Source organism: Carassius carassius, chromosome 10 (assembly GCF_963082965.1).
Source record: "Carassius carassius chromosome 10, fCarCar2.1, whole genome shotgun sequence".
Lineage (NCBI taxonomy): Eukaryota > Metazoa > Chordata > Actinopteri > Cypriniformes > Cyprinidae > Carassius > Carassius carassius.
The window spans coordinates 25,369,459-25,397,328 of record NC_081764.1 but is presented as its reverse complement, the minus strand read 5'-3'; the positions used below and the strand labels follow the sequence as shown (position 1 = coordinate 25,397,328).

Below are 27,870 nucleotides of genomic sequence, written 5' to 3'. Positions count from 1 at the left end.
CTTTTCTCTTTTTTTGTCCACTATGAAGTCGGTGATTACCGTGAACTGTGTGGTTACCAACATTCTCCAAAATACCTTATTTTGTGTTTAACAGAAGAAAAAAAAATACTCATACCTCATACAGGTTTGGACTGACATTTTCTTTTTTTGGATGAACTTTTAATTTAATGCTGATATTTAATTAATCTCTGTTCCTCTGTAATTCAGGCTTCCCATCAATCAATTTGATGTCACTATTTTTCCTTGTGAAATGCTAGAGAGGTGGTGTTGTTCTTGGGAACAGGGCACTTTATTTCCAGAAGTTCCATACCATTTATTATGCCATCAGTGTAATGCGAGGAGAGAAGGATGACCCAAGAGCGATTTGCAGCAATACAGTCTTTAATAAACAAAATCAAAAGTCCAGAGGTAAGAACTGAAATCCTCAGAATGTAATAATTGACAACAAAAATCTTCCGGTTAAACAGTTGCCGGGAACTAAACGTAATTCCTCCGTCTAGGCAGCGGAGCGTCTCTGGTAGTCGAGGGTACCATTGGAATGCCAGCCAACTCCGGGCTCTCCAGGTGATCAGAAAGCAACGACCGCAGTCACAGGTACTCTGTAACAAGCATAGCTTAGTAGCAATTCACAGTGGTAGGACAATCCCCCTTACGTGCACAGGACAGGACAGGACTTAGATAAGACAGGAGAGGGTACATCGCAGAGAATTCGTTAGCATAGCTTCTGGAAAAATCTGGCAAAGAAACAGGGGAAAACAGGGCTAGAAGAAGTAGTGATAATTAGGGAAAACGATAACTAGTGTGGAACTGATGATGAGGATAACAAGTAATGAATGTAAACAAAAAAATGGTGGCCAGAGGAGGGAGAAAAAAGTAAAGGAAGAACCAGGATCATGACAATCAGGGCTTGCAGGCCGACAATGCTTCCTGAGTGGGAGACCTGTAGACCTTTTTCTACAAGAAGGCTTTAATACTTTGTTGCTGCATTACCCCAAAAGGTAGGAAATTGATGCTGTCTAATGAATTTATCTGGATTTGTTGTTGCTCGTACTTCATGTGAATACCTATGGCGAATCACAGCCGGGCCGATACACAGCCATATCTCATGTCTATTCATGTGATATTGTTTATATATAAAACAACAACACATAGAAAGTTATTATATTGTAACTAATGTGATCATGTTTGCTTACTCACACGCTGTAGTAGAACAGCTGAATCATCTGACATCATTAGTTATCTCATGGCATTTTTCATTGAGGAGGTGTAGATCATGCTCTTCATTAATATTAATTCTTCTCATTCTTATATTCACTCAATGACAATCCTAGCTGCCCATTCTGGTGTGTTGGACTCATGACGAGTGCTTGTATAGGGCCAGTTATTCACTGTTAGCAGCAAACTGGGCTAGAGGCTGCTGCTGCTGCTGAAGAGCTACAAAAAAAGTTGCATCAACATTCAACATGAACGGTGGTTTGCAGACAACTTTGTTTGCACAGCTGCCATCATCTTGGGCTGCTCCTAACTAGCTTAACTTTGCTTAATGGCCGTGTCGTCTTCATTTTTTGTACTCTCACTGGTTTCAAGGAAAAATGTATAGTATAGTATAGTATAGTATAGTATAGTATAGTATAGTATAGTATAGTCAGTGTTGGGGAGTAACTAGTTACATGTAACGGCGTTACGTAATTTAATTACAAAATTATTGTAACTGTAATTAGTTACAGTTACTAAGAAAAAATGAGTAATTAAATTACAGTTACTTATGAAATTTTTTACGATTACAAAGGGGATTACATTTGAATATTTACACAGATCCACATACAGATTTAACTGATTTCTTTCCCAAATTGCACTGACTATTCTGAGACATACCGCCCTAATCATTTCCGGGATGCGGAAATACAGTCTGGTTCGTAGAATCCAGTCATAAAAACGAAACGCCTAACGCGGACGGAATATGCCACATTTTGGATGACTAAATCAAAAGTAGGTCAGTACACTTGAATCAAAACATGACATCGACTAGTGTCTGTGAATATAAAGCCCCAAAAATGCAATATATGACTCCTGCACGTTCTGCGTGTCTGTGGAAATCAGGCGCGGACTGGACACCGGGAGAACCGGGACAATTCCCGGTGACCTGGCAGCCGATTTTGCCCCACTATTTAATATCATTATTGTATAATTGCCTGCCGAATGTACTAAAGCGATCATTTGCGAATCCGCCATTTGATAATTAAATCTCTAATAAATCATGAATTGTTAGTCATGACTCGCGCGCTCTCCGCGCCTCCGCCAAACGGTTTGGATCAGACTCAGAGTAATCAATGCGAGAGAGAGAGAGAGAGAGGATTGCTGGAGCAGAGAAGCAGAACTACTGTTCAGGGTTTCAGGTCAGTTTCATCTGTAAAGATGCCTTTTTGTCTTTGTTTTTTTATTTATTTAATCAAGCAGCAGCACGTTGCTCATCAGTCATCACTCAAAATACTATATAAAGGACATCATTATTATCTGTTGTGATGTTACAGTAGTAATTTAGCTAAAAAAAAAATCCGATTTTTTTTATAGGTTTAGGGGGAGCTACGACAGACAACAACACAACCATTACGAAAATGAACATTTTAATATTTAACTATAAATCCAGAGAAAATGTTTACTATTGTTTAACTGTGATAACCAAAAATGTAAAATTATTTTACAAATGTATTTATTTATCCATTTGCAAAAAAAACAAAAAATAAAACAAGATTATTTTACTTTTATATAGGCTAATAAAAGCATGGTAATTTTTTGTAAGGGAAAAACATGACTCGTGTACAGTATTAGGATTTTTCTATAAAGATATTGTAGTATTGTAGAGTATTGTATTGTAAAGTATAGTTTTGTTCAATCTTGAGTATTAAAGTCACGAGAGAGATGGATAACAGGGCAAAATAAAGAGACTGAAGAGAAAAATGGAAGTGAAGGTGCAGTTCAGGAGAGAACTTTTAATTATTTTGCATGTCCCCAAATTAAAGATTTAAACCTTTTTTTATGTCAGGTCCATACAAAAAAAATAGTTTTGTCCATGAATTTGTTTGTATGAGTTTGAATTTTCCAGTCTGAATTTTTTTCCCAGTCTGCCCCTCCTGTAAATTAATGGCAAAGACATGGTTTCATTTACTACACATAGGCCTACTGAAGCTCGCAGTGTTTTCAACCTCTGCCATCTCAATATAGGAGTACACGAGCACATAAACACAATTTCTAGAACTGCTCTGTGTCACTTAATGTGCATTTTACTTATTTTGAGAAAAATATCATCATATACAGAGACAGCAGTTTCAAAAAAACACCAATGTTTCAGGAGTTTATTACACAGAATACGTCACATGCTTATTAGATAACTGTATTTAAGTTGATGTATATGTTTTTATTTATTATTCTTTAATTTTCACAAATTTAGAAAAGTAATCAAAAAGTACTCAAAAGTAATTAGTTACATTACTTTAATAAAGTAATTGAAAAAATTACACTACTATTACATTTTAAACAGGGTAACTTGTAATCTGTAACCTATTACATTTCCAAAGTAACCTTCCCAACACTGAGTATAGTATAGTATAGTATAGTATAGTATATTTGGCCACATCTTTGTGCTTTCTATTTTCTGTTTTTTATCTCTTGCATATCTCCAACAACTGATATTTCTTTCTTATCTTTTTTTTTTTTTTAAATAAGGTGCCGCAGTCTGGAGAGTCAAAAGATAATTATTCCAGGCTGTGTGAAAATAATAAATAAAAAGATTGGGGCTGCTGTGAGTGCAGGCAGCCTAGTGACAGCATCCAAATTTCAACCCGATGGCATGACAACATCGGCCCTCCTGGCCAAAAAAAAAAAACAGACCAGTGTCATGAGAAATCGAGTCCCTCCTCGAAATCAGGTCCTCTTAGGACCCTGAGTGATTCCATTGGCTCAACAAACTTTTAATAGGTACTATTTTCAGCGCCTGATTACAATTCCTGCAAAATAGCACTTTGATTTATGTCGTTTTATAACTTCATTATAATGACCATTAATGTTTTTTAAATTACATGTTTCATATGCTAGTATAGAATCAAAGATATAGGTTGTGAAATCAAACATTTCTATTTTTTCCCCTTGTTTTCTTTTTTTATTTTTTAAGATTACATTCTGTATGTTGCTTGTACAAAATTATTTTAGCTTGAAAAAACAAACTACTGCAGCTTCGATTAGCCAGTGCTCAGATTAGTTTGTCTTGACCACGTCTACATGCCTAAATGCACTGAGTTGCTGCCATGTTATTGGCTGATTATTTAAATTAACGAACCGTTGAACAGGTTGAAATATACAGTTCAGTCGTGAAACTCCAGATGGCTCAGGCTGATGGGTGGTTAATGTAACTGATAATATTCAGAGAGTTAAACACCTTGGCACAAGCTGATTGGTTCATGCTGCATATGCAGCCAATGAGCTTACTGCCTTGCATTCATACGGCTGGCTAGAATTCACTTGAGATTCCTGCAGCACGCATTCAGATTTTCTCTCTACTCAACAGCTACATTAGATAAGTAAACAGTCTTTACTCTGATTTCAGTGCATTATTGCGTTTGTCAGATAATTTTTTTTTAACTAGAAAACATACTAGTTGTAAAACTACGAGCAGGTTATTTGTGTGAGGAGTAATTACTATGCATGTCTGGTTCATAGCAGTAGCATTAGCAGCAGCAGAAAGCAGTTTTCCTAGTTCATGTATGTGAGAATACAATGTCAAGCTTTGTGTATTTTAGAACAGTAAAGTGAATTGGGGATTACTTTATTAGCCTTAAATCTCCAATGCTTTTAATATCTTCTGTGGGTGACTTCACTAGTGGGGTCATTTTGCATTTTTACAGTTGTTCACAGTTTTAAGTCAAGGTGAAGGTATATATATACACTCAGCAGCCTCACCTCAATACATTGACAGTTTTGCAGCAGTTTAGTAGCTTCTCAGTTTTTAGCTCTGCTACCATGTCTCAACGACCAAGTTCTTCATCTGATGGGGAAGTGAACATCACCAGGGATGCACCTTCGCATTCCGCTGGTCCCACGGCCATTCCTCCTATGCCGGACGTGGTACCTGAGCCCCAGGCTTCTTCTCGTGGCTGCACACCGGCCCGAACAGCCCAACGCTCACCAAAATGCTGAGGCCAGTCTTCGCTGCCCCCGGTTAGACTTCCATCTTCTTCCCCAGCCTCCTCCTACTGCTCGGCCGTCCCGACGATCCCACCTATCGGGAAATGGACCGTAGCTGGATTGAGGCAAGCGCTGGGCAACTCAGACATACAGGCTTCACGAAAAATGAACAAAGCGGAGCTGTATAATCTGTACGATTAACTCCCAAGATGACTCACAGGCAGAGAAAAGCCCAAAGGGCCCAAAAATTCGCCTGCCCAGTCACCACTGTCGTTTTCCCGCACAGGATCCGGCTCACTTCGCCCATCGAGCCACAGCAACAGGCCTTCAGTGAGCCTGGGCCACGCCCCACCTCTTGATGAGGCCCAGCTCTCCACCACGGTTTCTGCTGCTGCAGTGCTGCATGCAGCCGGGCCCAGCGGCCTCCCCACAGCCACTCAGTTTTATACTCCGGCTGTTCATAACCCTTTTCCTTTTCAGTGGCCTCCAGCTCCCGTTGCAGACACTAGCACGAGGATATCACCGCTAGCAGCACAGGCGCAATCATGTCAACAAATTTATCCACCAGGTTACAACCCAGCCCACTTCCAGTGGCCTGCAGTTCCAGTAGCTCAAACAAGGGCAGGCCCGCCTCCGCTTGAAGCTCTAGCCCACACCTCATCATATAATCCTTCCTTTCTTCATATCCTCCAACTAACTTTACTTTTCAATCTACAGCGGGTAATCCAAGTGTGAGGCCACCGACATTCGCAGCTCTGGATTATACCCTTCCCAGCTCTCTCATACAAAATAAATCACCATATTCTCTCTTCACAGCAACTCCGATGCCCGTTCCGTCCAACGCAGTCGCCATGGAACCACCACCAGTATCCCAAAGTATCTGCGCACAAATCCTCTCAGAATTTCAGGACGCTGCAGTTGGCTCCAGAGGCGGATCAATTCCCAACTCCAGTACCTCGCTTACGTTTTCTCATTCATCCAGCAAGCATTTGGTCTCACAGCGGATGTAGTGAGAAAATCTCCCAGTCAAGCTCTCATTTTCCTGTTTCCTGTTTTCTCTTTCTGTCCAACGAGAATTGGTCTCACAGCGGATGCTGCAAGAACTTTCCCGGTAGAGCACTTACGTTTTCTCTTTCGTTCAGCGAGCATTTGGTCTCACAGTGGACGCAGTGTGAGAACATCTCCCGGTCAAGCTCTCATTTTCCTGTTTCCTGTTTTCTCTTTCTGTCCAGTGAGCATTTGGTCTCACAGCGGACGCAGTGAGAACTTTCCCGGTAGAGCACTTACGTTTTCTCTTTCAGTGAGCATTCGGTCTCACAGCAGACGCAGTGTGAGAAAATCTCCCGGTCAAGCTCTCATTTTCTTCTTTTCCTGTTTTGTCTTTCAGTCCAGCGAGCATTTGGTCTCACAGCGGACGCAGCGAGAACTTTCCAGGTAGAGCACTTATGTTTTCTCTTTCGTCCAGTGAGCATTTGGCCTCACAGTGGACGCAGTGAGAATATCTCCCGGTCAAGTACTCCTCTTACTCTTCCCCGCTTTTTCTTTCTGTCCAGCGAGCATTGGTCTCAAAAATTCACCTGATTGGTTGCTCCAAATTACGACTGCTCCCCGTTGCAGGCCAGCAGGGCCCGTCAGTCCAGGTACAGTGAGCCGCCATCACGGGCCCCCCTGGACAAACATCCAGACCCTTTCTCGAGATGCCAGCCTGACAAACTCGGCACTCAATTGGGGGGGGTATTTAGTTTGGCGGCTGTCCTATGGTCTTTAGCCTTTTGGGAGAGTACTATGGGTTCAGGCCGAACTCTGAGCCCTCCCTCCGGACAGCACGCCAAATACGCATTAAACTTTACCCCCTCAAATTGTATGTAAGTGTGAACTCGTGAAATAAGGTTTTATTAACAAAGCTCGGGAGGAGCACGTTCAGATAATTAACACAGGTGGAGAGCACTCAGATAATTAACACAGGTGGAGAGCACTCAGCAATGGTAAGAGGTATATATACACTCAGCAGTCTCGCCTCAGTTCATTGACAGTTTGACCCATTCTCCACACTTCTAGTCCTAAAACATTTACATACGGGGGGGTACTCTGGGTTCGGGCAAAACTCCGAACTTGGAGCCCTCCCCCCGGACAGCCTGCCAAATACGCATTAAACTTTACCCCCTCAAATTGTATGTAAGTGTGAACTCTTGAATAATAATTTCCAATCAATAGCCCATGTACAATGTTGCTAATAGTAAGACACCCTTAAACTGGAATTTACTATTTGTGTATTCAGTTCATCTTACAGAAATTATACTACTCTAACGTCAGTCGTCACGAAGTCGTTTGAAAAACTGGTTCTGGCTTATCTGAAGGACATCACTGGACCCTTACTGGACCCCCTGCAGTTTGCTTACCGAGCAAACAGGTCCGTGGATGATGCAGTCAACATGGGATTGCACTGCATTTCTAAAGACCCTTCTGTCAAGCTCCTGAAGTTTGCAGATGACACTACAGTCATCGGCATCATCCAGGACGGTAACGAGTCTGCTTACAGACAAGAGGTTGAGCAGCTGGCTGTCTGGTGCAGTCTTAACAACCTGGAGCTGAACATGCTCAAAACAGTGGAGATAATCGTGGACTTCAGAAAAAAAACACTGCACTCCCCCCACACACCATCATGAACAGCACTGTGACTGCAGTGGAGTCATTCAGATTCCTGGGAACCACCATCTCTCAGGACCTGAAGTGGGACAATCACATTGACTCCATTGTGAAAAAGGCCCAACAAAGGTTGTACTTCCTTCGCCAGCTGAGGAAGTTTAACCTGCCACAGGAGCTGCTGAATCAGTTCTATTCAACCATCACTGAGTCTGTCCTGTGCACTTCAATAACTGTCTGGTTTGGTTCAGCTACAAAATCAGACATTAGAAGACTACAGAGAACGGTTCAGACTGCTGAAACTATTATTGGTACTCCCCTGCCCACCCTTCAAGAACTGTATACTTCCAGAGTGAGGAAAGGGGCTCAGAAAATTACTGAGAGGGATGGATCCCTCACATCCAAGTTGCCCCATCTTTGAACTTTTGCCATCTGGCTGGCGTTTTAGAGCCGCAAATACCAGGACAGTCAGGCACAAGAACAGTTTCTTCCCCCAGGCAATCTACCTCATGAACAGTTTAATGTTCCCCACTTATGCAATAAAAACGTGCAATATCCTTATATTTATTTGTTACCCTTCCATCCTAGTATATCCCTGCATCTTACTCAATCCTATTCCATTATTAATTATAGCACAATTGTTTATACACTTATTTATTTATTTTTTGTCTGTGTTGTTGTCTCTGTGCACTGGAAGCTTATGTCACTAAAACAAATTCCTTGTATGCGCAAGCATACTTGGCAATAAAGCTCTTTCTGATTCTGATTCAGCAGCAGTATCATATAATTCAGATCGTGTTATTAATTTCAGATTGCGTTATTAGCAAAATTGTATTAATAGCAGTATGCATAGCAAATCAAATTATGCATTTAGTTGCGGCAGCAGTAGGTAGACCGTAGTTTATTTTTACATTATTCATTTTGAAGACATTTTTATATAAAAATGTAATTGTATGTGAACTCTTCAAGTGAATAGGCATCATTTGCATTTCGTTTATTTAAAAGGGGCTTATAGCAATTCTAAGTATCTTTGTGCAGCTGTAGCAGCGGTATGCATAGTTATTCTGACCGCATGTAGCAAATTTAATAGCAGCAGCATGTATAGCAAATTCATATGCAATGTTAGAAATAATATTAGTGTCATAAGTCGTTCAGACTCTTCATCCACCGTGCACTCAAACACTCATCTCCTGCACCTGTTCATCTTCCAATCATCCTATCACCAGCACCTGTTCACCATCTTCACATCAATTCCCCAGCACCATAAAGAAACACACACTCCTCAGTCACCTTCACTGTCGAATCTCGTGACTGATCAGTGGAACATTCCCCTGCTAGTTACTTGAGTTGACCCCTACTAATATTAACCTATTGTGTTTACCTTCTCTCTCAGCGATCTGCCTTCTCCATCCCATGGTCCCAGTTACTCTCTAGTGTATCTGTATCTCCTCTACTCACCATCGCCGAGGTGTGTGCTCACCACTGTCTCGTCTGGTCACCCCAACCGGCAAGTGCACTTCCAAATGGCAAGGATTCTCATCCTCCATCCATCTACCTCTCACCCACTGTCATATTCTGCCAGTCTCAATAAAATCCTGTATACCTCTCAACCCCTGCCTTCAGTCTGTCTGTTACAATTAGCAGCAGTCAAATTATTGTTGCTAATATAGCAGCGGCAGCAGAAAGTACATTTAGTTGCATGACATTTCAGTAATAGGATAACGCTTGATAGTAATCTATCTATAGGATAGATTTTATAGAACTTTTCAAAGCTAAATAAGCATTAATTTGTTGTGTTGGGTTGTTTAATAAAGGGACAGAAGCAATTCTATACTTTTGTGCAGCAGGATGCATAGCTATTCAGACGTTTTCATAAATTTTATAGCATGCATGGCAAATTCAGATGCAAGGTTAGAAATATTAAACATTACTCAAGTTCTGCACTCTAAAATTCTCTTTATTTAAACCGGAGATAAATACAAATAACAGACGTTTCTGCTTGCTGCCTACATCAGTGTGTCAAGATCTCAGTAACTCAATGATCATCTATCATTGAGTTACTGAGATCCTGTCCCACTAGGCGGTGCCTAAACAGTGTGACATCACATTGCTTAGAGAATCAAAACAGCAGGTCTAATGAGACCATTTTCATTTGGTTTAATTTGGATAAAAAATAAGGAGATCGGATACAATAGGAATGAATGAGAAATGGCGTAAGATGTATCCCACCTGTTGCAAAAAGTCAGTGAGTTCTCTTATAAAACAGCATTTTATTCGGTGTAAACTCTAAAAATAGTTCAATCCAAAAATATTGCTTAGTGTAAAACACGTTGGAGATTAGCTGATAGGCTGTTGAGTCATTAGGCTGTTTCCTCTAAAAAGCTGTTCATTCAGCGTAGTGAAGCTTCTCCTCCACTGACATGCACAAAAAAAAAAAACCCTGCACCTGGTATCCTTTCCCACATACAGGCAAACCGGAAGTGTTAGCATTTGCTGTTATGCTTTTTGGCTAAAGGTTGCAGGCTTGCCTTCTACTGGTTTTGGTTACTATAGCCTAAAGTTTGCTAGCTAGCTATGCCTTCATCACGTAAATGAATTTAACCTGGTTGTGATCATTTTCAAAACAGCTCAGTCGCCTTATTTAAATTACCCTGCTAGTAGGAGCATCCATTCAGGTTGTAGAGGTATTTGACAATTGAGAGAGATGGCAGCTTTCCCACGAATTGGCGTGGTTTTAGTGCAGACAGCGTTTGATGGCAGAGAATATTGCTTACTTTTTTCAAGATTTTGATAACTAAGTTTACTTATCATCAGTTTTTTATCATTCAAATTTGGCTGGGTGGTTGACATTTTTCTGTGGTGTGAAAAACTCAGAACACATGTTTCATATTACTTTACACATATTTTAAGTATCTGTACTTTATCAGAGCATTTTTACTTTAGGATCCTTTTACTTCAGTATATTTTATAATTACATGTCATTCCTCATTATTTTAAAATAGTACGTGAAATCATCACCCACTCTGAGAGACGTTAGCAGTTCACAAATTTCACTGAATGACTCATTTGTGTATGTTCTCAAGTACAACCCGAATTCCGGAAAAGTTGGGACGTTTTTTAAATTTTAATAAAATGAAAACTAAAAGACTTTCAAATCACATGAGCCAATATTTTATTCACAATAGAACATAGATAACATAGCAAATGTTTAAACTGAGAAAGTTTACAATTTTATGCACAAAATGAGCTCATTTCAATTTTGATTTCTGCTACAGGTCTCAAAATAGTTGGGACGGGGCATGTTTACCAATGGTGTAGCATCTCCTTTTCTTTTCAAAACAGTTTGAAGACGTATGGGCATTGAGGCTATGAGTTGCTGGAGTTTTGCTGTTGGAATTTGGTCCCATTCTTGCCTTATATAGATTTCCAGCTGCTGAAGAGTTCGTGGTCGTCTTTGACGTATTTTTCGTTTAATGATGTGCCAAATGTTCTCTATAGGTGAAAGATCTGGAATGCAGGCAGGCCAGGTTAGCACCCGGACTCTTCTACGACGAAGCCATGCTGTTGTTATAGCTGCAGTATGTGGTTTTGCATTGTCCTGCTGAAATAACAAGGCCTTCCCTGAAATAGACGTTGTTTGGAGGGAAGCATATGTTGCTCTAAAACCTTTATATACCTTTCAGCATTCACAGAGCCTTCCAAAACATGCAAGCTGCCCATACCGTATGCACTTATGCACCCCCATACCATCAGAGATGCTGGCTTTTGAACTGAACGCTGATAACATGCTGGAAGGTCTCCCACCTCTTTAGCCCGGAGGACACGGCGTCCGTGATTTCCAACAAGAATGTCAAATTTGGACTCGTCTGACCATAAAACACTATTCCACTTTGAAATAGTCCATTTAAAATGAGCCTTGGCCCACAGGACACGACGGCGCTTCTGGACCATGTTCACATATGGCTTCCTTTTTGCATGATAGAGCTTTAGTTGGCATCTGCTGATGGCACGGCGGATCGTGTTTACCGACAGTGGTTTCTGAAAGTATTCCTGGGCCCATTTAGTAATGTCATTGACACAATCATGCCGATGAGTGATGCAGTGTCGTCTGAGAGCCCGAAGACCACGGGCATCCAATAAAGGTCTCCGGCCTTGTCCCTTACGCACAGAGATTTCTCCAGTTTCTCTGAATCTTTTGATGATGTTATGCACTGTAGATGATGAGATTTGCATAGCCTTTGCAATTTGACGTTGAGGAACATTGTTTTTAAAGTTTTCCACAATTTTTTTACGCAGTCTTTCACAGATTGGAGAGCCTCTGCCCATCTTTACTTCTGAGAGACTCTGCTTCTCTAAGACAAAGCTTTTATAGCTAATCATGTTACAGACCTGATATCAATTAACTTAATTAATCACTAGATGTTCTCCCAGCTGAATCTTTTCAAAACTGCTTGCTTTTTTAGCCATTTGTTGCCCCCGTGCCAACTTTTTTGAGACCTGTAGCAGGCATTAAATTTTAAATGAGCTAATTAAGTGGATAAAAGTGTAAAATTTCTCAGTTTAAACATTTGCTACGTTATCTATGTTCTATTGTGAATAAAATATTGGCTCATGTGATTTGAAATTCCTTTAGTTTTCATTTTATTAAAATTTAAAAAACGTCCCAACTTTTCCGGAATTCGGGTTGTACCTGAAAGCCAAGTTAATTAAAAGTACAGATATCTTACAAGAAAATGACTTTGGTAGAAGTTAAAGTCAGTTTATATAATTACTTGAGTAAAAGTTTTGAAGTATGTGATATTTATTGTACTTAAGTATGAAAAGTATTTTATATATATATATATATATTAAAGTTACTTGAATTAAAAGTAAATTCAAAATAGAAAAGGAGCAAATGATTATTAAAAATTGTTCTATACACAGTTTGAGCCGCAAGATTATGCTCAGTTTTAACTTCCTTCAATTTTGTATATTTGGGTTAGCATAAGAGTCATCTAGTACAAAGACTCTTTCATTCCAAGAGTGTTTAATGCAGCTGAGAGGGGACATGGATGCATTTAAGCAGCAGTTACAAATAATGTTTTGTTTTAAACATGAAACATTGAATATTTATATTTGAAAAGGTTTGAAACATAACAAAGATACTTCAAATGTGAAATTAAAGCCTTCGGTAGGTTGCAGCAAGTCACTGTTAATGAGCTCGCCATTAAGATCAAAGATCATTAAGATTTAAGATTAAATCGATTCATTCAAAAGGTTAATTTATTCAGGAACTGATTCAATGTTTTAATGAGTGAGTCACTGAATAATTTGTTAAAAATACAGATTCATTCAATAAGGAAACACTTTCCTGTGTGTCACTCAGCAGCGCAAAATAGCATTATTTGGAACTATTTTCATTGGCTAAATACAGAAAAACAGGCATCTATGTCAGTAACTTAATACTAACTTTAAGCTTGTATAAAATCAATATTACATTTGTTATCATGCTGATATCTGGAGAAAGAACGACACTGTGCAACAGTGTGATACAGTGCCTTGCGAAAGTATTCATATCCCTTAATTTATCACATTTTATTATGTTGTTGCCTTAAGCCGAGTTCAGACTGCACGAATTTCAAAGTAGTCGGGTCACTGTTCTTTTCACACTGCATGACTATCTTAAGCCAGCATTCAGTCACTGCTGTGTTCACACTGCACGATGGATCGGTGACAGAAGGTTTCACACTGCATGACTTTACAATAGGAAGAATCGCCGACAACTCTGTCTGGCATGCAAACTACGTTTCACAACCAAACACCCGCAAGATGTGACAAGGAAAAAACGCAATATCACACGTGCAAGACCGGAGTTTTCATGTGAGACTGGGATAGCTCAAATGAAACGTCAAACAGACACGGGTGCTCCTGCTAAATTTATACAAATTTATCTTCCATTTCATGGGTCCAAATAGACCAAGAAGAAAGCGTTTTTTCTGAAATGAAGCCATGCTTGCTGATATTGTGGTTTATAAATCCTTGCCGAACTCCCCGCTTTTCTGTATCTTGCTCTCTCATTGGCTGTCGGTCATTGCCGATGTATTTTTCAGTCAGAACACTTTTCAGACAGCATGATTTTGAATCGCCGACAGGTCCAGATATTTAGCATGCCAAATATCTCACGGGCATCGGCGACTCATCGGCGATTCTCTCAGATCGCGTCTTTGCTCATTCACACTGCGTAATTGTCACTCACGTGAACAAGCACAGATTTGCCTGTGATTTCGGGCATTTGTCGGTGATTTCTCTAAACCTGTCGGTCGAGCCAAAAACTGGGCTAAAATCGTGCAGTCTGAACTCGGCTTTATGATAAACTTCTTTAAATAATTTTTTTTCCACATCAATTTACACTCCACACTATACTGACAAGGCAAAAACAGAATTGTCATAACTTTGTAAATTTATTAAAAATAAAATTATTAACAATAATAATAATAAAAATAGCTGAACAACAGTTAGTAGTAACACAGAAAAGTTACAAGAAATATGCCTGAGGCCTGTAGCATAAAGGACATTTTTAATGGCTACTCGGCTCCTTTTTTAGTTTTGTTTGAGCAAACTCAGCTCAAGAAGCTGAATAGATTTTTTGCAGTATTCAACACCATTGTAACTTACACTACACAGCTAACCTACTTTGGAGAATGTTTTATTCTGGGTTAGAGATCATTAACCAAAACCATTCAGCTGTGGGCAAAGTGACATTTATCTGATGCAAAAAAAGTAACTTCCCTTTTATCTTATGCACCAATTTAATGTGGTTCACACAGTAAAAGAATTTTAGAGACAAAATTGCCCAGCTTTTGTCGCCAATATTTATTATATTTATTTTATATTCATTATATATTATTTATGTTATATCACAATTTTATCACACCTAAGCATTGTATATTTGATTATTAATATTAAACATTTAATTATATTAAACATGAATAAATATTAAATATTTAGTTTAAATTAAATATGCGCATGCAAATAAAAAGCTTTAGAATATAAAAGGCTTCGAAAATGACTAGATTTACATATTTTCTTTTAAGCCATTTGTTAAATATATAAATTATTAATTAAATTCAGTTAATACAAAAAAATAAAAAATAAATAAATAAATAATCTGGTTCAAATTCTGAGAGAATGTCCACTGAACTCGATCTATGCCGGGTTGGATGTGCTCGTTTTTTTGTCAACTCTAAACCTACTTTGAAATTTAGAGTTTGTTTAACCAGATTTGTGCAACAGGCCACTGGGAGACCTATGTAGTGGGAGCTTTCAAAGAAATCATAATGGACAGACAGTTTATTTTCAAGGTTAGAAGATTAACTCTCTCTCCCACTTTAAACCAAACAACCTCCTTCCCAGTGAGAGTGATCAGTACATCTGGGATGGAGTCTACTCTATTTTTCTCTTTGACTTAATTAAATAAGTTCTGGGATGAATGGGCTGACAGATCTCTACTGGAGGTTGAAGGAAGGGGGTGGGGGAAGGGAGCTTTTATCATCCTGTGCACTCACAGCGGGGACAATCCCCCTTGAGCAACCTGAGGTTAAATGGATTGCTCAAGTGACCTTAATGGTAGTTGAGCTCAGAGTGTCAAATTAATGGATCCCTTTCAAATATCTGAACACAGTATAACAGCACAGATCTTTAACCACCCACAAGGTGTACATTTCTAATCTACTGGCCAAATCCTGTCTGCCTGTGGTTCTTTGGCATGCATTCCCATTCTAGCTAAAGGGCTCATCTTGCAGAAAGGCAATGAGAGGTGCAGTTCAGGTCAGACCAGAGTCATATCCAGCCTGGCTCAATATAAATTAATTTGTGTAATTAGAAGAGTGGACCGTGAGTCTGCATTAGGATGGTTGTAGAGTCATTTCATTCTAAATGCTTATATTCAACAGAAACCAAATTATGAGTGAAAACAACACACTTCCATGGAGCTACACACAAAGGACCAGAGGGGCATGGCATCCCCTAGCAACTGAAAGATATTAAAAAAATTTATACAGAGTTTTGGCATGAAACTCTAGATTGCACAATCCGATAGGTCTAACTCAATCAGACCTAATGACATTATTATCACATGGCACAGCTGATTGGTTCTCTCCTGTATCGGTAGCCATTGAGCTCGCTGCTCAGCATTCAAATATATGACTAGGGCTTACCGTAGCAGTTGCTCACCATGTTTTGGATGTATTGACAGCAGTAAGTCTCAGTACTTCTGCCGCAGCAGCGTAGCAGATCTATTCAGCCAAGACCAAATACATTAACATCGTCATATACATTACCATGCCAATCCCTCCAAGATTATCAAGAGTTTATTTACTTTCCAATGTTCTTTTGTACTTTGCTTTGTTCTGTGGTATTGTACTGTACCACGCTGTTTGCAAACATGCATGTTTTTTAGTCCTTTGTAATTTTGAAATCGTATCTAATATTTTCTTATTTAAATCCTACTTCGTTAATTTAGTTTTAATTTTAGTTATTTTTAATTAATTTAGTTTGTTTAATGTAGGGTGCTTTCACACCTGTAGATCGATTGCTTTGTTCCGAAACAGGGATTACAATTATTTATGGTTTTTATTCTTGGTGCGGTTCGCTTTCACATGCCAAAGTTTCTAAATGGACCACAATTGTTAATACAAGTCACATGCGAGTAAACTGTCCTCTCACTGGTCAAAGTTCCATGGTTTATTTTTCAGAATTCCGCTCATCGTCATCTGTCGAAATGGAACGACAACAGCTTCATGGGCTTTTTTCTTTATTTTGTATTTTCTTGTAGCTGTCATTATATGAATTTATCATTTTGAACAGGAGTCCAGGATTAGTCTGAAAAACATTTTTAAAATGCACCTAACAGTTACGAAGAAGAGCAATAAGACGGCATTATAAAATGAAAAGGAATAGGCCTACTTTAATTTTGAATGGCGAAGACGTGCTTCCCCACAGATATCGCCGGCTTCCCAATGTGCATACTATCCATCCTAAATTCTATGTGATATTAGTTTCCCTCTCAGAAAATCAAATACGTTTTCACCAAATAAAAAGCACAGCTACAAAACCACTTACTGTAACACTTACTGTTTGTATGTACTGAAAAGATTCAGATGCTGATGCTCCCATGGTTCTTTACCTTTTCTTAAGAGTCTTTACAATTGACACACAAATGAAATGTTTATCTCATCGGATAAGGTAAATGCATTGACTTTGACTGTAATGCAATTATCTCAAGAGATAACACATTTTGTCCCTATTTTTTAAAGATTGAGTTATTAACATTATTTATATGATCAGTTTTCTAATATCAGCACATGTAACTAAAAACTATGCTATATATAACTATAATATAATATAACTAGCTTTTGTCTTCAAATTGCAAGTTTATACATTGATTGTCTTGTTCACAGGTGTGTTTCACATATTCTACTGTTTTACATTTTTTTGGCCTATTGTTTCAAAATAATCTAAGCAGCCTCTTATCACTTTACACTGCAATATATATAATGTCAGACAATTACTTTGAAACCTCTATATTTCTATTTAAAATGTTTGTACCTACATTGTTAGTGGTGATTGCATATGATAATATTTAATGCCATTTTGCTGCATTAGTAATACTGGCATTTATTTATTATTCAAGCTGGATGCCTTGCGAATGAATATATATATATATATATATATATATATATATATATATATATATATATATATATATATATAAATATATAATATTTTTTTAAAGTAAGTTATTCTACAATGATGCAAAAATGGCCATTTGTCCAGAATTATGAACTGCTGTATTAGTGGGGTTAAGCATATCCTATGGCAGCACTTTGATTGAGGTTTTGACGTTTAGAATAATTTAGTATGATGGAAAATTCCCCGGGGCCCTGAAGCAGCCTAACACCCTGAACCACAACACTAGCAACATCCATGCTTCAAAAAATTACATAAAGGTTTCTTCACCAAACATGTCACCAAACAACTCATTTGCCAGGGTACATTGTTCCTGTCTTGCCTTTGACTTTTTTTGTTGTTATTTTTTTCCAAGCTGACCTGGCAGTCTCTTTCTAATGGCTGAAAGGTCCACTTTCTCCTTTCACATGCCTGTGAATCCTTTGCTCTTCGGGCAAAATTTGATGGATGACCTGGCCTGCACAGATTGACAGTGGTCTGAACCCTTTTCTATATATTTCCATTCCAAGTGTCATTTGTGAAATTATAATGACACACAATTTAACATTTCTATAGGGTGTTTTATGCATTTTGTGCCTTCTTTATTAATCCATATCATGCATAATTTTCAAGAACTGGGGAAATTTAAGTTGTAAATGCTTTTCTAATGTATTGTAATGCTTTTCTTCAATTTTGGTTGGGGAAGGGAGGTATCATAGTAATAACTGGTAATATGGTTAGGATATTGCCAGTGGTTTGATGACTAAAATCTAAGTATCGGTCAGCAAGCATTGTAGCTGAAGAAAGGGGCTTCAGTAAAGAATGAAGGGAATGTGTCTATTAAAAAGAACAAGATATGGTGATGTCTTGCTGTGAGCTGATGGGGAAGTTGGATGAATAGTGCTTGGTTATGGTCTTTGCAGGATCTGAAGAATGAGAATGTGTGCTGGGACAGATTGAAATTTGGGGGTGGGGTGAGTGGTACAAGAAAAAAACAGTAGCTCTGCGGCAAATTTTTTATTTTTTTCTGCAGGAACATCAGCACTGACAAAACCACTGAGGCATGAAATGAGCAAACTAATGAAAACTTGACCACTAATCTGACCACTCTCATTATCTTCAGACTCGGATTCTCATGCTACAAAGCAAGCACCACCAAGCACTCTCCTAACATACTCTCTCCTTACATACACTCTCCTTATTATACAAGCAAAACTGTATATGTGATTCAACACTTGTCACTATTAACACTATCTTTCAAACAAGTTAAATTAAAGTGACTATGCACAGTGTACAGGACAGTTTCTTGAACACAACATTTTGGACGCCCATAGAAACAGAACAAGACTTCACAAAGTAGATTTTTTTAACAGGCAATGAGAGACTCAAAACCCACCACAGGTAAAGGAAGACTGAAAAAATAGGGCATGTCTGAATGACCAGACTGTTGTCTGGTACCACTCACAATCAGCTGTGAAAGGTGACCCCAGTTTGTGTGTATGTATTGGAACGAGTCAGTGCAGAGTAGGTCAAACAAATGCAGCCTTACCTTATCTTTCCTAGCTGCTCTCAATGGAAAGAAACAAGAGAAGAGGAACTTCCCCCAGCTAATCACTGCGGCCAGACACCAGTTCAGCCTGGCCATGGTTGCCTTATCACACTTTTGCTTCCTTAAAATCACCCTTTCTATTCTGTGCTTATTCTCCAGGTAAATCCAATAGCAGAGAGCTGATGGGAGGAAAGATCCCTTTAGCTACAGAGCAGGTAGCAAGAATGAACCTACTCTTGCTTGCACACACATTACCTTACTCAGTGGATACTGCAGCATTCTGTCTGTCGAAGGAAGATGAAGAGGAAAGAGGGAGGGAGTTAGAGAAAAAGCAAAGAGAGGGAGGGAGAGAGGAACATGCAATGGGAGAAATAACAGAGTCAGGTTGCTTTTGATAAGGAGAGTAATTAACAGGATAAACAAAGCATCACAATCTTAAAAAAGGAGATGTAAATAAGACAGGATGCAGGCTAAAATATAGAAAGAAATAGGAAAAGAGAGAAAGGACACAAGAAGGAGAGTGAGGGAGGAAGCCAGAAATAAAGTTAATTTCACTCTCTGAATTCAAAGCAGATAATGAATGCATGTCATCAGGCAGCCTCACACGCATACATGCACACAGATGCACGCATGCAGTCTCACACGATGCTGTACGCACAAGGGAGATAAACAACATGCGTGTGCAACTGGGTTTCTGTGTAAATGCATTTGTGAGCTCTCTGTAATACGCTCTCTGATGTCAAGTACTCATCCAACTGCAGGTGCACCGCACCACTGCAGAGTCGCCACGCTTCACTAACAAACATACCCCCTCACTGCATTGTGGGTGGGGGAGGGTGGGGGGAGCAGGATTAGTAGAGAGCAAGCAGAGAGATAGAGAGGGAAAGAGATGCCAAAAATTGCCAAGAGGAAAAAGCAGAAATGAGGGAAGAGATACAGATAAACATTCAAGCTCTGTTTCTTCATTTTTGTTTCACTATTACAGTTATCAGTGAATATGTATAGTAAAAGACAGAATCAAGGAAGTGGGTGTAAAACATCAGAAAATAGATTAAGTGCTGCATATACGCTTTTTAGCCCAGCTACTTCATCCAAGCTAAATCCATCATTAAACACAACAGACTCCCATAATCACTGTGCCGCCATATTGACTGTGCTGTCACATTCACTTTGAATGTGGGGTGCTTTTTTATATGAACAGACTTTGTGTCAGATCAAAAAAAACATGAATCTCCCCAGCTCTTTTGCCAATAAAGCTGCCTTTTACCATAGTCTATATTGCAAATACAACACATTTGCATTGCATATCTGATTAGATTTTATTTGCTTTGGCATAGATTTATTTAGGGTAATGATAAATGTGCTTCATTAAAAGGATGAGGATTATTGAAATTATTGAAACAAATGTTTGGGTGTAAAATGTCCATCTAAATCCTGCCAATCACGATGCACAAGTAGGCATAAATTACTTCTTGCCTCACTCCAGGGACAGTTCCTCTGGCATTCTTCTTCGAGACTACATTCACATCCATTAAACCAAAATTTCTTTAGGACCCTGAAACTTTTTCTCTAGCTGGCCAACCTACACCTGTTAATGCTATCTATATATCTATTCACCATGACCTTTAATTTAAATGAACCATTTTAAATTGAATAACATCACATATATCTCATCACACCATGTCCTTGTCATTTCTAATAAATGACAAATCTGAGTACTGAATACTGATCCATATCAGCTTTGTCACATTGGGCCTCATTTACAAAACAAACGTAAGAAAGAAGTCTGGGCATATGGTAATTTTTACGCAAACATGAGGTGCCAATTGCATAGTGAATAAGGGAACATCGATACATCACTTCACAGGAAGTGGAGAGGGAAAATCACCCAACTGTCATTGCACGCCGCATCACCTGTCAGAAGTAATGATGGAGCAGAACCATTGAAAGAGTTTTTAAAAAGCTCTGCAATGGAAGGGTTGCAATATATTATGTTATTATTATTATTCAAATTAGAGTACTTATAAATGGTTATGGTGATTAATGTACATATGCATATTGTATTGTATGAATAGGTAAAACTAAGTAAAATCGACGAGAAACAGCTGAGGCTCTGTAATTTTTTATTTTACTTTATTTACCTCAGGATAATTCCTATGAGGCTGTGCGTAGAAAAGCATACAAGATAAAACGACTACAATGTTTTGACAGTCTAAACATATACATTTGACTATATTTATTAGATACATTATTGTGTATGTATTTTATATGTATTGTGACACGTGTCCCGAGCGCTCATCAACGTCGCCCTGGGAACGGAGCAGGCACACCTGCACCTGCTCATTACGGGCTGAGCGGCCACACCTGCGCCCCATCAGCCGCGGCATTTATAAACCCCGCAAACGGGCACAGAGGTGAGAGATGTCTCCGCAAGACTCGCCTAACTTTGTCTTTTCCTTTGCCCATAGAGAGCAGCGTGTGACCGCCAGCCCCAACGCCACGGGAGAGCATGAACCCACACTGCACTAGCGCACCGACAAGCCAAGACGAAGATTTATTGTGGATAATAGCCTGCTCTACTGTGTCGCCCAGCGGCGGGGGGAGGAGAAGACCCTGCTGGTGCTCCCGCGCAGCAAGACGGAGGCGGTGATCGACATTGCCCATGCCCATCCAATGGCAGGCCACCTCGGAGCCCAAAACACGATTCAGCGCCTCCGTGACCGATTCCACTGGCCGGGCCTAGAGGCTGAAGTCCGTCAATTTTGCCAGGCCTGTCCAACGTGCCAACGGACGTCGGCTCGGACCCCTCCCCCCAGCCCGCTGATACCACTGCCCATCATAGAGGTGCACTTCGAGCGGATTGGGATGGATTTGGTGGGGCCGCTGCTGAAGTCCACCCGGGGGCACGAACACATCCTGGTCATCGTGGACTATGCCACCCGGTACCCTGAGGCCACCCCCCTCCGAAAGGCCACGACGAAGGCCATCGCCCAGGAGCTCTTCCTCCTCTTCAGCTGGGTCGGCATTCCTTCACAGATCCTGACTGACCAGGGTACCCCCTTCATGTCCCGGATGATGGCGGATGTGTGCAAGTTACTGAAGGTTCAACAGCTCCGCACCACCGTTTACCACCCCCAGACCGATGGGCTCGTCGAGTGATTCAACCAGACCCTGAAGCAGATGTTGCGCCGAGTGGCAGCCAAAGACAAACGGGACTGGGATCAGATGCTCCCCTACGTGCTCTTCAGCATTCGTGAAATTCCTCAGGCCTCCCCTGGCTTCACCCCCTTCCAACTGCTCTTCGGCCCACAGCCCCGCGGTCTGCTCGACGTGGCCCGAGAGGCCTGGGAATAACAGCCGGCAGTACAACGGACCACCGTTTAACACGTGCGTGAAATGAGGGAACGGATTGACAGAGTGATGCCCATCGTCCGGGAACACCTCGTTAAGGCACAGCAGGCGCAGCAACGACATTACAACCGGGCGGCCCAACCACGGGAGTTCCAGCGAGGAGACCATGTCCTGGTCCTTTTGCCCACAGCTGCCTGCAAATTCCTGGCCACCTGGCAGGGCCCCTTTAGAGTCACACAAAAGGTCGGCCCCGTTACGTACCGTGTGCAGCAGCCTGGGGGGATCAACTCTACCACATTAATCTTCTGAAGCGCTGGGTCGCTCTCCGCCTACACCAGCTCGACTCCCGTGGTTGTGGATATGGACCCCCAACTTTCCGCTGCCCAGAAGTCGGAGCTGCAGCACCTGGTCAGTCAGTTTCTGGATGTGTTCTCCCCCCAGCCTGGGCGGACCCACGTTCTGGAACACGAAGTCCCCACACCACCGGGAACCATCGTCCGGCATCGGCACTACCGTGTCCCGGAGGCTCGGCGACATGCCATCGAGGAGGAGGTACAGGAGATGCTGAGGTTAGGGGTAATCGAACCATCGCGCAGCCCATGGTCCAGCCCCATCGTCATGATTATGAAGCCCGACGGCACCCTCCGCTTCTGTAACGACTTCCGCCGCCTGAACGAGGTCTCCAAGTTTGATTGTTATCCCATGCCCCGCGTCGACGAGCTGCTGGACCGTTTGGGAAGGGGCCGGTTCATATCCACTCTCGACCTCACCAAGGGCTACTCGCAGGTCCCCTTGACGGATCAGGCAAAACCCAAAACGGCCTTCTCTACCCCAAGCGGCCACTGGCAGTATTAGGTCCTTCCCTTCGGCCTACACCTGCACCTGCTCATCACGGGCTGAGCGGCCACACCTGCACTGTCAATCGGAACACACCTACAGAACTGATCAATATAAACGTAAGCAGTGGCTATGATCAAATCTCACATCAGGTCTCAGGTCGTGTACACACGTTTTTAAGTTTGCCTGAACTTGCATGCAGCATAGTAAATCTGGTGGAGAATTGCATAATAGCAGCATTTTGTCCATTTAGATTATTTTCCTGATTGATCAACCATTAACTAGTATGATTAGAATGTATTTTTGTTTTTCAAGGATTTAGCTTTATTTGGGCAAATAGCAGCATAAACTACCAGCCATGACAATCAGGACCATAGCTGGGGTTAGCAGGGCCCCGGTGCAGGTTGTACCAGTGGGCCCTGTTTGAAATTGTTTAATTTGTATGTTTGTTTTATTTATTTATTTGTGCTATTTACACAGTGTTTAAGTTTTTTCAAGTTTGTAGGTGTCCAGGTATAGAAACTGAATAATCAAACATAAAATAGCTCTGCATAGTCTTCAATGTAAAATAAAAAATACAGTCAAACCAAAATGTATTCAGACACCATCAACATTTCTTACATTATCACAGTTTATTTGCTTTAGTTTAGAAATTGGTAATAAAATAAAAAGAACTCTTATGACAAGAGTTAAAATATGTAAGAACAAATTAATCTTGATAATGTCAGCTAACTTTGATAGAAACATATGCAATGAATTACAATCAACCAAAACTTTAGAGAACTGTTGACAATATTTACACAACTATCAATACTTTGTTGAACAATTACCAATCAATGCTTAATTTTGTTCAGTCTGTGTTGTAAAAAGGTTGCATTAGCAATTAAAGAAAAAACATGTAAGCAAAACATGATCAGGTCAAAGTGTCTGAATAATTTTTGGTCCCAAATTAATTTTTTTAATCAATTTCACTGGCAGACTACAGTATGAAGAATTCTTGGGCATAATATGTCACAGTTCGCTTTATTTATCTATACGCATTTACATAAATTAACTATAGCAGGGATCCTCAAATCTGGCCCACGAGATCCACTTTCCTGCAGAATTTAGCTCTAACCATAATCAAACACACCTGAGCATGCTAATCAGTGTCTTCGGGATCATTAGAAAATCACAGGTAGGTGAGTTTGATTAAGGTTGGAGCTAAACTCTGCAGTGCATTGGCCCTCCAGGGCAAGATTTGAGGAACCCTGAACTATAATGTCCTGCACCTACTAGTAAAACTATATAAAGAATTATATCTGGTCTCTGAAAAATGTTTGGTTTGAGTTTGGATTAATTCTTGTTAAAACTACAAAGTAGTTTAATCAAGAGCAGGGAGTGATTTTCAGCTGTCCTGAGCGTCTTTTTAGGCTGGACTCGTCGGTTGAGATTGCCGGGGGCCCCCCTCAGCCATGGCCCCTATAAATCGTCACCACCTTTCACCCTACTAGTGACGGCCCTGGTGAGGATTCAAATATTGTGGCATCATGCACCTGCAGCAATTCTGTGAATGGAGAAAAAAAAAAACTGAAATTAAGTATATTAAAGGAATTAACTTCCAGACTTAAACTACTTCAGTATTTGTGCATTGAATTTATTTAATACATGAGTTTCACAATTTGAATTGAATTACTGAAATAAATTAACTTTTCCACAACATTCTAATTTATTGAGCTGCACCTGTATGGGCAATATGCTTATTTTTGTGACACTTTTGCATTCCTTCTAGAAATTTTATTGTTTGAAAGTGAAATGCAAAAGTAAGTCTTTAAACAATCAAAAATGGAGAGTTTAATTTTTTTTCAATGTAAATTTATGCTAGAAATGTTTTGGAATGGGATATTAGTCTAATTTGTACATATGAATATCCCAGTCTATCTACTGCATCACAACATTTTACAGTCATTACAGGTCAAAGCCATCTGATCTTCCATTTATCTACATAAATAGGCCTAACATATTGTATATGGCTCTTAAATCTTTGCTTGTAAAAATTCAGTATGCTCATATTTTGAATACCTCAAACTGAATTGAGGTAATTTGTTTAATTAATTTTATTACCGACTGTGTATTTGTCTTTTTTTTTTTTTTTTTTTTGTAAGTTCAATTCAGTTTGAAATCAAATTTGAAATCAAGCTTCCTTGTCCTGTAAGATTTCACCCTATTTTAACGACACAAATACACAAAATGAGCAAATGTTTAAGATTGAGATTTTTGTAATGGTAATTGGGGGCATAATATATATATATATATATATATATATATATATATATATATATATATATATATATATATATAAACCACTCCTATCCAACCAAGTTATTGAAGTTAGAAATCCCTGTATCATGACCACTAATTAACATGCTTTGTCAATAAGATAAAAGTGGGTTTTGTTCAAAGTTGCTATTATCTATCCACTCAGATATTTGATATGAATATTTTTTGATAATTAAATATCACCAGCTAAAAAGTAACTAGTAACTTGTACTCTAAGTATTTATTGAGAGGAATACTTTTTACTTTTACTTAAGTACTGTTTTGACAGCAGTAATTTTACTTGTAATTGAGTATTATTTCATCAATGTAACAGTACTTGTACTTAAGTACAAATTTTCAGTACTCTTTCCACCACTGGACCCACTACATCCCTTCCAGAAGTCTGATATCCGTTAGTGAGTGAAGCCTTGTGGTACCATCACAGATAGCTTCAAATTTATTTTCCAGAACATTCTCGTTCACCATTCCTGGCTGGTGGAATGATTTTCCCATCCCTATCCGGAATGCTGAATCCCTGACAATTTTCAAGCTGCTTTTAAAACTACTTTGCTTCATCATAGTAAAATTTATTTATTCCTTCTTTTTCTAGCTTGTACTTATTTGAACAATGCCTAAAACTTTGTATTACAAGCACTTCCTGTGTCTGTTTGCCTCTTTAAGGAGAATCACTTTATGTATCCCCCAGTTGTAAGTTTTTGGATAAAATCGTCTTCAAAATGACTAAATGTAAATGAAATGGACTTCCATCCGATCACCAGAGGTCACTCATCAATCATATTGACTCTCTCACTACACAGACTGTTTCACGTCACCATGGACTACATTTCCCATCATCCGTTGCACTGTTGCACACAGCTGTAACCAATCACACGCCCTACATAAGCTATAGACTTCCTCTCTCACTGCAGAGTATTTTTTGGCATTTATCACTGTGTCCGTGGTAGCTACTTTATGGAGCCATTTTGTGTCTTGCCTAGTCCAAGCCTTAGTCTTGTTCTTAGTCGGTTTAAGGTTACCTGTGTTTTGAATCGTCATAATCTCATTTTTTGTGGGATTGTGGGATTGTGGGAAGATGGCGCCGTTCTGTGTGGCTTGCCGCTTGTCTCTGTTGAGATTTTTGCAGATTTTTCTGTTTCTATTACTAATCACTCAAAATGTGTCACCGCTGCTGGTGTATGATCGCCTGACCCTTTTAACTATAGGCAAATCAGGTTATATTTCTTCGATCTACGGTACTGACGAACAGTCAAAGACCCCACCGCCCTTCCTTGAGTCTATACCAGCTTTCTTACAGCGTCAACCCTGCTTTCTACCTCGCAAAAATAAAAATCGTCGCAGGAGACGTGGAAAGAGAGGCGGAGTTCGTGTAAGGCTACGAGCTTACCTGGATTCAGTCTCCGTGTGCAATCCGGACCGTTCGAGGGGATGGCTTCCAGCGGATGGTTTCCAGCTGAGTTTGCTGGCTGCCAGCTGAGTTTGCTCGCGGCGATCGTTGGCATGTTGTTATCGGTGGCTGCGGCCTGTTATGGATCCTTCTGACTCTGGACGCCAGCTTTCTCGCTGCCGGACGGTGAGACTTTCCGAACGTGGCTGCGTGCTCAGGAATCTCCGCCCCCTTAGCCGGGCGTCACAAAAAACTGGACCGTGTTTGTTTCGTATGGCTTTGGTCAATACCAGATCAGTCACAAATAAGACTTTTATCCTTAATGACTTTTTTATGATAAATAATCTTGACTTCTTTATGCTGACTGAAACCTGGCTGAAACCAGGGGAAAATGGTGCTTTTACGGAGCTCCTCCCATCCGGTTGCTCTTTTTTTAATACTCTGCGAGCTTCAGGTCGAGGTGGTGGTTTGGCATCTCTTTTTAAGGACGATTATAGATGCAGATTATTACCTGCTTACTGTTACGCTAGTTTTGAGCTCCAATTGTTAATGGTTGACCTGAATTCATCTGTTTTATTTGCTGTCATTTATCGTCCACCAAAACCCAAAAAAGATTTTATCTGTGAGTTTTCTGAGTTTTTGGCTGATGTCATTCCTAAATTTGATAAGCTCCTAATCTGTGGGGACTTCAACATTCATGTTTGTTGCCCCTTAAATGCCTTTGCTAATGATTTAAAAAATGTGATAAACTCTTTTGGCCTTAACCAATGTATAAACAGGCCAAGACGTAATCTAGGCCATACCTTGGAATCTTTTTATTTCCCTTGGTCTTTCAGTTTCAGTCACAGAAATATTAGAATCAGGTTTTTCAGATCACTTTCCCATTAAATTTGAGATCACTGTT

At 39.9% G+C, this 27,870-nt stretch overlaps 1 protein-coding gene and 1 long non-coding RNA gene across 7 annotated transcripts in view; both read right to left on the bottom strand.

Annotated features, from left to right (window-relative positions):
• The window catches only part of LOC132152001 (tensin-1-like), a 131,781-nt gene extending 112,406 nt beyond the window's left edge, over positions 1 to 19,375 (bottom strand). For 5 of the 6 annotated variants that reach the window (XM_059560610.1, XM_059560613.1, XM_059560611.1 and 2 more), the window contains exon 1: positions 19,076 to 19,375. In XM_059560610.1, the coding sequence (XP_059416593.1) occupies positions 19,076 to 19,171 (96 nt within the window). In that variant the 5' untranslated portion in view covers positions 19,172 to 19,375. The remainder of the gene's footprint in view (positions 1 to 19,075) is intronic. The other variant, XM_059560614.1, reaches the window with a different exon arrangement.
• Positions 1 to 27,870, bottom strand: part of LOC132152011 (uncharacterized) — a 461,940-nt gene that overhangs the window by 128,502 nt on the left and 305,568 nt on the right. The window lies entirely within an intron of this gene.